The sequence below is a fragment of the Mytilus edulis genome, chromosome 5 (genome assembly GCF_963676685.1).
Source record: "Mytilus edulis chromosome 5, xbMytEdul2.2, whole genome shotgun sequence".
NCBI lineage: Eukaryota > Metazoa > Mollusca > Bivalvia > Mytilida > Mytilidae > Mytilus > Mytilus edulis.
Window position 1 is genome coordinate 54,534,530 of NC_092348.1, and position 12,606 is coordinate 54,547,135.

General features: G+C 32.7%; 1 protein-coding gene across 1 annotated transcript; it reads left to right on the forward strand.

Moving 5' to 3' along the window:
- Positions 1 to 1,470: 1,470 nt before the first annotated feature.
- Positions 1,471 to 5,192, forward strand: LOC139523946 (uncharacterized). The gene is made up of 2 exons (XM_071318381.1): positions 1,471 to 1,561; positions 3,352 to 5,192. The coding sequence occupies exon 2, from the start codon at positions 3,356 to 3,358 to the stop codon at positions 5,012 to 5,014; it is 1,659 nt and encodes a 552-aa protein (XP_071174482.1). The 5' UTR covers positions 1,471 to 1,561; positions 3,352 to 3,355; the 3' UTR covers positions 5,015 to 5,192.
- The last annotated feature ends 7,414 nt before the right edge of the window (positions 5,193 to 12,606 follow it).

The window sequence follows — 12,606 nt, forward strand, 5'->3', positions numbered from 1 at the left end:
TTGAATTTCATATTGTAGATGAAAAATAAATGGTTATCATCCTTTTTACCTGTATATGAATTTTTGTGGATCGAATCAGTCAATCAAATGATTTATCTTTGTTTCACTTTCAATGTTGATATTCTTTTCCTTTAAATACTTTACACATACAATTCACGTGTTATCCTTCTCAAGCTAAGGGGTTAAATTGAAGTTCACATGAATACGGATTCAATGAGGTCGAATCATTCACTTGCAAGTGAATAATTCATAATCAATGTTTTTTTTAGCTTATTTTGACAAAATTGAACCATACTTGCTACTAAAAGCTAATTATTATTTCACTTTTTGCAAGACATTATTGATTAAGCAAAACATAAAAGTTAATATAATTTGTTTTATACATCTCGTAGCTAGTGCCCCTTTAAATTAATCAATTCGTTTATAAATTTATGGTAACGAATACTACATTTACATGAGTTTTTCGGTAAATCCATATTTTTCCATAATTCCATTTGAAAATTAAAAGAAGTTGCGACAGGTTTAGGATATCTTTGCTAAGATCTTATATAAAACCAACAAATGCGGTGTTTTACATACATTGTATAGTCACATAAGACGAATTTTCTAGTTTCCTGTTTTCGGTGATTTTTATGATAAACATCTAAGTTTGTATATCATCAACATACTTACTTAATATTTTTTGGTTATGACATTTTGTCAGTTTACAATCTGTACAATCATATTTGTGACGTTTTTCCTAGAATAAAATTTTAAATTTTACCTCAAAATACTTATTTCTGGGCATGAAATTGTGGTAGGCGTGCAATCAGATTTGTAATGTTTCAAACAGAGTTACATTGTAATTTAAAAGATGTTGCTCCATTAATTTCATATATACCAAAACTTCCAAGTTTTCACGACAATTTTAACCCCACATCTGTAATATTTTTAAATACAGTAGGTAAACTTTAAGTATATCAAATATGGAGACATCATTGAAAAGAAATTTTATATCCAGGTATCTCTCATTTGCCAATTCTTTATTCAATTCATATATCTTAAAATTTGCAACGTTCATACTATTGTTGATACAATGTTCAAGTTGTTTTTGAAATACTCGTACAAGTTCTAAATAGGAAATTTTTCTTGAGGCTATGATTTGATTTTTTGTTTGTTTTTCAAAAGTACAGGATAAGATTTTTTTAATCTCAATGTTAAAAGTTGCCAACTTGGCCTCACACAAGATAAAAGTGGTGCCTACCAACCTTTTTATCTGATTTTCATAATTGTGGTCCATCATCAAGCTAATTTTTAATTATATGCTATATGTACGTAGAAATTTTTTTTTCATTATACTCTGATTTCCTAAAACCATTCATATTGTATGAAATCCGAGAACTATATTTGAATAAGAATGTGGTATTTTTCGTCATATTTAACACTTTAAATACATGCACGGATGTATGTTCATCAGTGTGCAACTTGAGGAAGTAATTTCCAATTACGATCTCCTTGAATATAAACTATAATACGCTAGACTTGTACAAGTACACATCTGAGGATATGACATATATCAAAGGTGAGTACATGTATATGATTAGCCGTTGAAAAACGTTCTGAAAACAGTCGATGTCAGATTTTTAATGATGACATAGTTTGTAAATTTTCGTATATTGAGTTACAAGTAAGTAAGTAAGTAAGAGTGACATTATTGATAATATTACATATTAATAAGAATACAATGTTAAATAAATTTACACCCGGCCCGTTGGACCTATAAGTCACCTTAGATCTTATGTTCAAATTTTCAATACGCAATGTGATTTTTACTTATAAAGAAGTTCCTTTCTTTTACAGAAAAATAGATTTAAATATTTGGCAGTTTGTCTTTGATGAAGTGTCATTAAACTAGCAAATGTTCTATAATCAATAAAATTATTATCAAGGTTCACTGATTCAAATAATAATAGTCTTAAATTATGGTAAGCTTTACAGTACAACAAACAATGTTTATCATCTTCAACAGATCCGTCAGAAAGTGCAAACTCGTTACATGTAAAGATAAGAAGACATGGTGTCATGAAATTTGAGCCCTGATTTCGTTATTCACATCAGAGTAATCGAGTAACGATAAATCTGAAGTTTAATCAGATTGACTACCATCGCCAATGCGACAACTATCACATCAGAAACGAAAGTTCAAAAATTTAAACAACTGTATATCACCAGTTTGCCCTAATAAAATAAGCTATGACCTACGAATTGAGTAGTATTTTCAAAAATAAATTAGATTAATACAAGATGTCAGTCGTATCTGTTTGGTTCACCATTAAACGTTCTGTTTTGTATTTTATACACATACATTCTTTTATTTCTAATAAAGGAACTTACGAGGAAATCACAAGTATGAAGTTTTTATGTATTAATAATATTGTTTTGGTTTACTCAGGGGAGGATAAGTTTCAATTATGAGTGTCTAGAAGGGAGTCTCCGATTCATTATTTGTTTGTTTTTTAAACCTATTAGTTTGCTCACTTTTATATTAACACCCTATCATTCACTATTCTTTTAAATTACAAGTCCCTTTTTCTAATTCTATATTTTTTTCGCCTATTTTTCTCTGATCTGTTGAATATTATTTATCTAGGGTTTGTCTGTACTTGCTTGTATTTTGAGGTGGAAACGAAGTGATTTTAGCCTCAACCTTATAGAAAGGTACTTAGATCAATACTATTTAAAAGGGTATACAAGCATGTCAAGTGCGCATGGAAAGCATGTCATCTATTTTCTTACCTAATATTTCTATTTTTATATAAATTAACCTTCCTTGTAGGCTTTAACAGGTAAGAGTTTTAGTTTTGAGATATTTAGATTTTAAAATTAGTATGTATGTGTGTATGGTTGGGGCAACACAAGAATAATTTTATAGCCCCTGACATTTTAGTCGATCATACATCCATGAAAGGTATTTTATTGTCCTATCAGACATATCATACACAGTGCTTGATAAAAGGAAGTAGATACTTATCAATTTACCCCCCAAAAAAAAGCCCCCATATACTATTTAGTACCTTTCTCTGCGCCTTCATTTCATCTACTGAACACAAACTACTTATTTGTTTTGATATTCAACCTTATCAGACTTGGTTTGTAAGCATGTTCTAAGAAAACCTTTTATTCAAATACGACATATTTACCTTATACCGGAGCAGCAATGTTTAACCCATTGAATTTTGGTGCGGTTCATTTAAACTTATTATATTTGTTTGTTACACTCATCCAAAGAGAATTGAACGGGGAAAAATGAAAGAACCGCTCATTAATCTACGATATATCTAAGTACTCGTCTATCCTTATAATTTTTTGTAGAAATATGACAGAGACCAGTCATTGTGCTAACTGTATGAGATTTGAAAAGAAATCTAATGCAAAAAAATGGTGTCAAAACTGTTCAGTAAAGATTTGCTTAGCGTGTGCAAGAGTTCATCGCCAGTTCAAACCTCCACATACAGTTGTACTCATAGAAGACGTTGCTTATCTTCTTTCCTCTATCACAAAAGAATCAAAATTCTGCGATTATCATCCAGATGAAAAAGCTGTTTTATTTTGTAGTCAGCACGATTCAATAATATGCAGTCTATGTGTACCGCAGACGCACCAAAACTGCGATCCTATTATACCGATTGATAGAGCATCAAGGGGAGTTAAGTCTTCAACATCATTACAGGACATAGAGAGAAGAATCAAACAACTTAATGAAGAAATGTCGAGAATTTCATTTGAATTGAAAAATTCGTGCACTATTTTATTCGACAAAGAAGTAGAAATCAAATCAATTATTAAAGATTTCCGAAAAAAGGTTAATGAATATTTCGATAAAATTGAAAAAGAACTTATTGAAGAAATGGATAAAATATGTAATCATTGTCGAACAATTATGGGTCAACAGATATCAAAACTAGAAGCAGAATGTGCAGAATTAACCGGTTACAGTGATTTTATTTCAGATCTGAAAGAAACAGGATCTGAAATTGATTTGTTCCAGACGATTAAGATGCTAGACAGAAAAACCCATGAGCAAGAAATACATATTCAAGAGCGAGCGACAGTCTATACATTCGAATTTTTGCCGCTTGAAAAACTTATCGAATTTAACACAACTATTCCATCATTTGGGAGTATACAGTGTACAAACAAACCATTAGCTATACCGTCCATTAGTCAAACTGACCAACAAGGTCAATGTCTTGCTCATCCCGATGACCATAACATCCAAATGATTTCAACATTTAACATGGATAAATTACCGGGTGAAAATTTATTAGTTTCAGAGTCACATTTTTTACCAGGTGGGAAAATCATTCTAAGTTTTATGAATAAAAAATGTGTTATCGTTTGTGAAACTGACGGGTCTGGTTTAGACAAATTAGAATTAGAGTATGAACCTCAAAGAATAGCTGTGTTCGATAGAAAAGGGGTTGTTACTTTAAATGAAAAAGGTGTAGCTTTTATTTCACTAAAACCACTTAAATCGGGCCAAGAAATCTTACGAGGCAGTTTCTATGCAATATCGTGCTCAAAAGAACTTATTTGTGTAAGTAGCCACCGCAAGTTAACATTAGTTAATATAGATGGCCAAATCATCCGAGAAATGAAAGTAAATTTCGATCCAAGGGACATCTTCTTATGCGAAGACCGACATATTTACTGCTCACTTGCTATACGACCTGAAATTAACGTTATAGATCCGGACGGAAAATCTAGATCCATCCATCGTGATAAATATCTGTTGAATGCAATAGGCATGGTTGTCAATGATAATGGTGACGTATTTTCATGTAGCAGTAAATACAATTGTGTCTTTAAGATGTGTCAAGACGGACAAGATGGAAGTAAAAGTACTGTGATATTGAATGTTGCAAATGACGTTTCTAATATTACTGGATTTGATTTTTGCATTGAATCGAAAGACATCTTAGTCATAAGTAATCATGGCAAATCTGTTAGTGTTTTTAAAAAGCGGCGAACGTAGTATCATCAAATCAAATGCATGACGTCCGTAGAAAGCAATAGGTCATTATATTAATCTATAAAGTACTACTAAGTATCAACTACATTGTTTTTATGAAATCACGTACAGAATAACAGAACAGCATCATCTACATTGTATATGAACGCGTTGAAACACCCAATAAATAATGTGTTTGGCAGAAGAGTAGTGACTGTAGTGCGGAGGGGTTGGGCAAAATATATTCCGTCAATCCATCCAGGTATTTCCACTAAAGGGCTTCATAATATATCTGCCAAAATTCTTCTCCGTTATTCAAAGTACAAAGTGTTTATCTTGTAAAATACTATCGCATACTTGTGTTGAGCAAACACAGACGAAGGCCACCAATGGGTTTTCAACCATGCGAGAAAATCACCGCACCCGGAGGCAGGCTTCAGCTGTCCCCTAAACAAAACCCATATTACCTGCTGCCTAATCATTGACGTATGCAAAATAACTTTTATTCTAAGGTTTCTTTATCAGCATGATGATTACCTTGAGCATGTTTATGAGCCTCAACTAAACAGCATGTAGAGACCAAATAACGTCGATGTTGGTAAAAATTTGTCACCGCACAGCCTTCAACAATACCGATTAATAAACTATAAAAGGCCTGACATTACAAAATGTAAAATCAATTGCTTGAGAAAACCAAATCATGACTTATGTACAAAGTAACAAACAAAAATCAAAAATGATTTACAACAACAAGCGTCAACAACTACATTACGGGCCTCTGACGTCAAGATTCAAAATGCACATATAAAAATATAAACAGAATGTGACAGGGAGAAACATGTGTTGGTTTTTGATTAAGTTCTTTGGTTAAATTTTCTTTTAGAAAAACATTACTATCTTTACATTCTTTATACGCATATAATTTGATTTTTTACATAATATTTCTTTTCATATAAATTAATTTTCCTTGTTGACTTCAACAGGTAGGAGGTTTTTTTTTTTCTAGATTTCTAGATTTCAAAAAAATGTAGTCTACAATCATTTATTCAAAGATAAAACACTTTTCCCTGTATTTATTTCACAGCTTTACCATTTTAAAAATGTCATTTGATTTAGTTTTTAGTACTTTTTACTCAAATTTATTCTTCAAAGGTTCATGTGCGTCTTCTGAAATCTTTACCTGCATTGTAATAAACACATTTCTGCAAAACATAAAAGCGAAGATGATCCATAAATTGGAAACATTATCTTCAAGTTCTTAAGGATTCTGTAAAGAATTATCCAAGATAATGCACAAGAAGAGACCGTGGTTCACCTACCCCGTGTTGCAGTCAAAGCAAACTTCGAAGTCGACCTTTAGCTGTATGCGATATGTAAATATGAAGGAACGTTCGATCAAAATATGGTTGTTGAATCCGTAAAACCCGTGTTCAGAGTGTCGAACTTTCTGCACGTTGAATACCTATAAAATTTAGAACATATTTGTTACGTTTTGATGACGTGTTTTTCAGCAGACTGTCGGAATTCCAATGGGAACCAATTGTGCCCCTCTTCTTGTCAATCTGTTTCTTAATTATTACGAGACTGACTTCATACAGGAACTTCTTAGAAAGAAAGATAAGAAGTTAGCAATATCCTTTAACTTTACGTTCCGCTATATAGATTATGTTCTCTCACTAAATCATACAAAATTTGGTGACTATGTTGAACGAATCTATTCCATTGAACTAGAGATAAAGGATACTACAGATACAGTTAAGTCTGCATCATATCTTGACTTACATCTAGAAATTGACAATGAGGGTTGGTTGAAAACAAAACTTTTCGACAAAAGAGATGATTTCAGCTACCCAATTGTGAACATTCCATTTCTATGTAGCAACATTCCAGCAGCGCCTGCATACGGAGTATATATCTCCCATTGATACGATATTCCCGGGCATGTATTTCCTATCATGATTTTTTTGATAGAAGATTTCTGCTCACAAGGAAGCTATTAAACCAAGAGTTCCAAATAGTGAAGTTGAAATCATTCCTTCGTAAATTTTACGGACGCCATAACGAGTTGGTTGACTGTTATGGAATAACTGTATCACAGAAGATATCGGATATGTTCCTTATGTCGTAAGTACAATACCCTTCCATTTTCACGAATGTGGCTTACCGAATTAGACTATTTACCGGATTTGTAATAACATAAGCAACACGACGGGTACCACATGTGGAGCAGGATCTGCTTACCCTTCCGGAGCACCTGAGATCACCCCAGTTTTTGGTGGGGTTCGTGTCTTAGTCTTTAGTTTTCTGTGCTGTGTCTTCTGTACTTTTATTTGTATTTGTCTGATTGTCTTTTTTTATTTAGACATGGCCTTGTCAGTTTATTTTCTATCTATGAGTTTGACTGTTCCTCTGGTATCTTTTGTCCCTCTTTTAGAATAGTTGCGATTTTTTTCTATCAAATTCAGGTTCACTGTCAATACTTTCTTACCCTTAAAAGATATACAATCAGTAGGCTGTAACAGTGTGTGTATTTGGGTCAAATTTTGAAAGTGAAAAAGAAAAACACAAATAGATAGTCCCTGAAAAGTTTGTCGATGGACAACAGCAAAACATAAATAAATTAGTCATGCATCCATTACAAATATTTTATTGTCCTATCAGACAATGTATTGCTGTTCGTGTAATAACATTAATGTACTTATCAATGTACCAAAAATAATAGCAATTTTGGAAAAACTATAGCGCACGCAGTTTACCCTGACAAATGTAATATCTTGAGGGTAACAAACAAGAACACACCAATTCAAATATCATATTATCTCCACGGTCACAATTGTAAGAAGTGCAGGCAGATAAATACTTAGGTCTCACCATTCAAAACAGCCTGAAATGAGATCAACACATGCAGTAAATAACGTCCAAGGCAAATAAAGCACTCGGATTTTTGCGGAGAAACATCAGAATTTCATCATTAAAAGTAAAGAGCCAAGCTTATGAGACTAGTTAGACCACAACTAGAATATGCCTTAATTGTATGGGACCCAGCCACAAAAGAATCTATCTTCAAAATAAAACATATACAAAGGATAGTTTCCAGATGTGTGACAAATAAGTAAAAACCAACTGCAAATGTCACAGAAATGATAGATCACCTTCAATGGAAATCACTACAACAACGAATAAAGGAAACCAGACTAGTTATGTTCTATAAAATAGAGAATAATTTGGTAGCGATATCTAAAGTGTAACTCACACAACCAGTGTGAAAAAGGAGAAATATACATTATAAATCATACCAAGTACCACACGTACGTATTGATGCATTTACCATGCCATACTTACCACAGACCAGACGGAACTGGAACGACTAACCACCAGACAGCCAGAAACACTAGGTGCCTTTAAGTCTCTTCGTACTATGAACATCAAGATTATCCTCCTTAAATCTGTACAGGGAAGTTTTATCTGGATCTAATTGTATAGTTTTATTGTTGATATTCACCCCATATATGGGAACAAACTGTGCCCCTCTAATTGCCGACTTGTTTCTTTATTATTATGAGGCTGACTTCATGCAGGAACTTCTTAGGAAGAAAAATAAGAAGTTAGCAATATCCTTTAACTCTACTTTCCGCTATATAGATGATGTTCTTTCACTAAATAATTCAAAATTTGGTGACTATGTGGAACGCATCTATCCCATCGAGCTACAGATAAAGGATACTACAGATACAGTTAAGTTGGCCTCATATATTGACTTACATCTAGAAATTGACAATGAGGATCGGTTAAAAACAGAACTTTACGACAAAAGAGATGATTTCAGCTTTCCAATTGTGAACATTCCATTTCTAAGTAGCAACATTCCAGCAACACCTGCATACGGGGTTTACATCTCCCAATTGATACGATATTCCCGTGCTTGCATTTCCTATCATGATTTTATTGATAGAGGGTTGCTGCTCACAAGGAAGCTATTAAACCAAGAGCTCCAAATGGTGAAGTTGAAATCATCCCTTTGTTAATTTTACGGACGCCATCACGAGTTGGTTGACCGTTATGGAATAACCGTTTCACAAATGATATCGGATATGTCCCTTACGTCGTAACTACAATCCCCTTCCCTTTCATGAATGTGACCTACCGAGTAAGAGTATTTACCGGATTTGTTATCACATAAGCAACACGACGGGTGCCACATGTGGAGCAGGCAGGATCTGCTTACCCTTCCGGAGCACCTGAGATCACACCTAGTTTTTTGGTGGGGTTCGTGTTGTTTATTCTTTGGTTTTCTATGTTGTGTCATGTGTGCTGTTGTTTGTTTGTCTTTTTCATTTTTAGCCATGGCGTTGTCAGTTTGTTTTAGATTTATGAGTTTGACTGTCCCTTTGGTATCTTTCGTCCCTCTTTTATCTAGTGTAAAATTAGGTATTTATATTACAGAACTTTCTTGGTATTCGTTATTGGAAGATTTTATATACACAGAAGTAGTCCACCTAAAACGTCAAAGTTATTTTTCATTTACCTGTATATCTTATAAATTTTTCGAAAGTGATTATCTTTTAAGGGTTGTTAAATATTTCGCGGTGGCGTCTTGCCATGGCTTTGTTTGGACTTGTTTGTTTGCATTTTGACATTTTATCGTGTGATTTTCTATGTTGTGATGTTATACTATTGTTTCAGAAAAAGGAAGAAGGTTTGGTACCATTAAAACGGTTAATCCCGCTGCAAATGTTTGCACCTGTCCTAAGTCAGGAATCAGATGTACAGTAATTGTCGTTTGTTTATGTTATTTATACGTGTTTTCGTTTCTCGTTTTTTTATTTATATTAGACCGTTTGTTTTCCCGTTTAAATGGTTTTACACTAGTGATTTTGGGGCCCTTTATAGCTTGTTGTTCGGTGTGAGACAATGCTCCGTGTTGAAGGCCGTACATTGACCTATAATGGTTTATTTTTATAAATTGTTATTTGGATGGAGAGTTGTCTCATTGGCACTCATACCACATCTTCCTATATCTAGGTAGTTGAACATAGTCAGCATTTGCTTATATTTCATATACGGTACCAACCTTATTCATTCAACTTAAACATTTCTCAACAGTGGATTTCAGTTTAATTGAATCAATCATAACTGATGTATATTAAAGTAAAAAAAACCAAGGAACAGTTCTAGTTTATCGTTTTGATCAAATATTCATTTCATACTGATCATTCAAGCAGAGTCACGGATTTAAATATTGTGAATTAGGGATTTGCATTATCAGTCATAAACAACTGAATATAAATTGATCAATAGTATCATAAACGCTTTTGAAGATAGGTTTTTCTTTTAGAATGACAAGATTGATAAACGTTATTTGCTGGAGATCAGGTCACTTGAATTATTGATTAAATAGACAGAGGAGAATGAAGTGTTAATATAAGTACTTATTTGACTATTCTACCCATTACACAAGTATACCACAGTATAAACTTTAAACCTTTCAAAACATTGCCTGTCAAAAATTTTATAGTTTCGCTTGCCGTCAATGATAGAAAAACTGTTTTGTCATTTGATTTTGCCTTTTGATTAAAGACTTTACGATTGAATTTTCCGCGGAGTTCAGTATTTTGTAATTTTACTTTTGAATAAACTCTAGCAAGGCAGTATCAAAATATAGTTCATCATTGAAGAAAAAAAATATTGCTATACATGAAAAGCAACATTCATAAGTGTACAAAGAAACACAAGTGTTGTTTTAACTAATAACAATCTGTAAAAAGTAAAATCTGAAAAATACTGAACTCTGAGGAAAATTTAAAAAAATCAAAACGGAAAGTGCCTTATCAAATGGCAAAGCATATTAGCAAAAGATGGAAGATAAGCATACATAAATTATCATAAAACAGTTACACAATGACGGAATATACTAGTACAGAGCCATGTAAAATAAATGCTTTAAATTTGTCAGTGTGATAATTATTCTTTTTTTTTCTTTTCTTTAAGAACCTCTGGAATTTACACTTGATTCAATCTCTTTGATACTTTAAAGCGCTGCGAACATGAGAAACGTAAAAAGTGTCTTTTGGAAAAATCCAAATGTCACATATGATTTTGTTTGGAATAATGGAGTAAATTTGGAATAGAACACATAAACGTTAAAAGAGCTGTTGATACGATGATGTTATTTTTAGCAATGCGAAAGCGTTAATGACACGCGATGTTAGAACGCTGGCTGTGAAATGTTTATTTTACCTTGTAAAACTGTTTAAATTGGAATAGAATTTGAGCAAACTATGTTCTTCTGGGAAATTAACAGTATAACATTATTACAAAATACTTTACACTGACTAAAAAGTATCTGATATGTGTGGTCGTCGGACCAGCCATTTCCTGTTAAAACCTTGTAATATTTCATAAATCGAAAATCAGAAAGGTTTTAGTTTTTGTTTGAAAAAAAGTCGCGAAAATTCTAAAATGCCCTCATCTTGCCACAATAGATTTGTTTATTGAAATAATTCAATCGTAAATTTTACGGACGACATAACGAGTTGGTTGACCGGTATACAATATCTGTTTCACAGATGACGACGGATATGTTCCAATTGTCGTAACCATAATTATGTTTAGTCCCGTCCTCCCTTTCCCGAATATGACCTACCTATCACAGGGTCTCTGTTTACATATGGCACATGTAGAGCATGATACTCTACCAAAGCACCTGAGATCACCCCGGATTTTGGTGGGGTGAGTTTTTAGTTTTCTATGTTGTGTATTTTTGTAAAATTGTTTGTCATTTTCTTATTTTACAATGGCGTTGTCACTTCATTTTTGACTTATGAGTTTGATTCCATTTGGTATCATTTGCCTTTCTTTGAATTGATATATTTTTTATTTTTTTTGTGAGAAAGCTTAAAACATACCCGAGACAATAACCCTGTGTGCGTCTCTGTTGTGTTAGTACTAGTTGCGCGATTTTGATAGTAAATCTAGGGTAGGAGGAGCAGGAAAACACAAGCACACAAACACACATATGCGCACATTTTTGCAAAAATTGTTTTGTCATAGAATTACTTCTTCTTCATGTAACAGAAGTATACAGTTTTAGTTTTGAGGACTTGCCTTTCTATGGCTCTCGTGAACATTTCAAAGGGAAAAACGACAACTGTTCAATTAATAACTACAGCAATGACAACACAGATATAACTGTTCAAACACTACAAGAATGAAGATATGTACTTTTAATTGTAAGTTATCTTTGATTATTGGGAAAATCTTTACATGTTAAAATTAATACAATTATCTGCTTCTAAATTATTGAAACCATATTACTAAAATATATTGATTCTGTTTCTGTTTCCATTGTCATAGAGATCAATTGTGTGAAACATTATTTTCTTGTTATTTCTTTTAAAGAACTATTAAAAAGAAAAATGATTTTAAAAAGACGTTTTCAAAACTATTTCTGAGAAAAGATATACGAGGCAGTAGAAAAGATCATAATCATGATAAATAACATTAAACACGTGTCAAACAATTGTAAAAGATAGTCTATGATCAATTATTGGGCCTGATGTTTGGTACAGTTGCGTAGTATATGCTATGCAAGTAAAAAATCAAAACATATAGTTTAA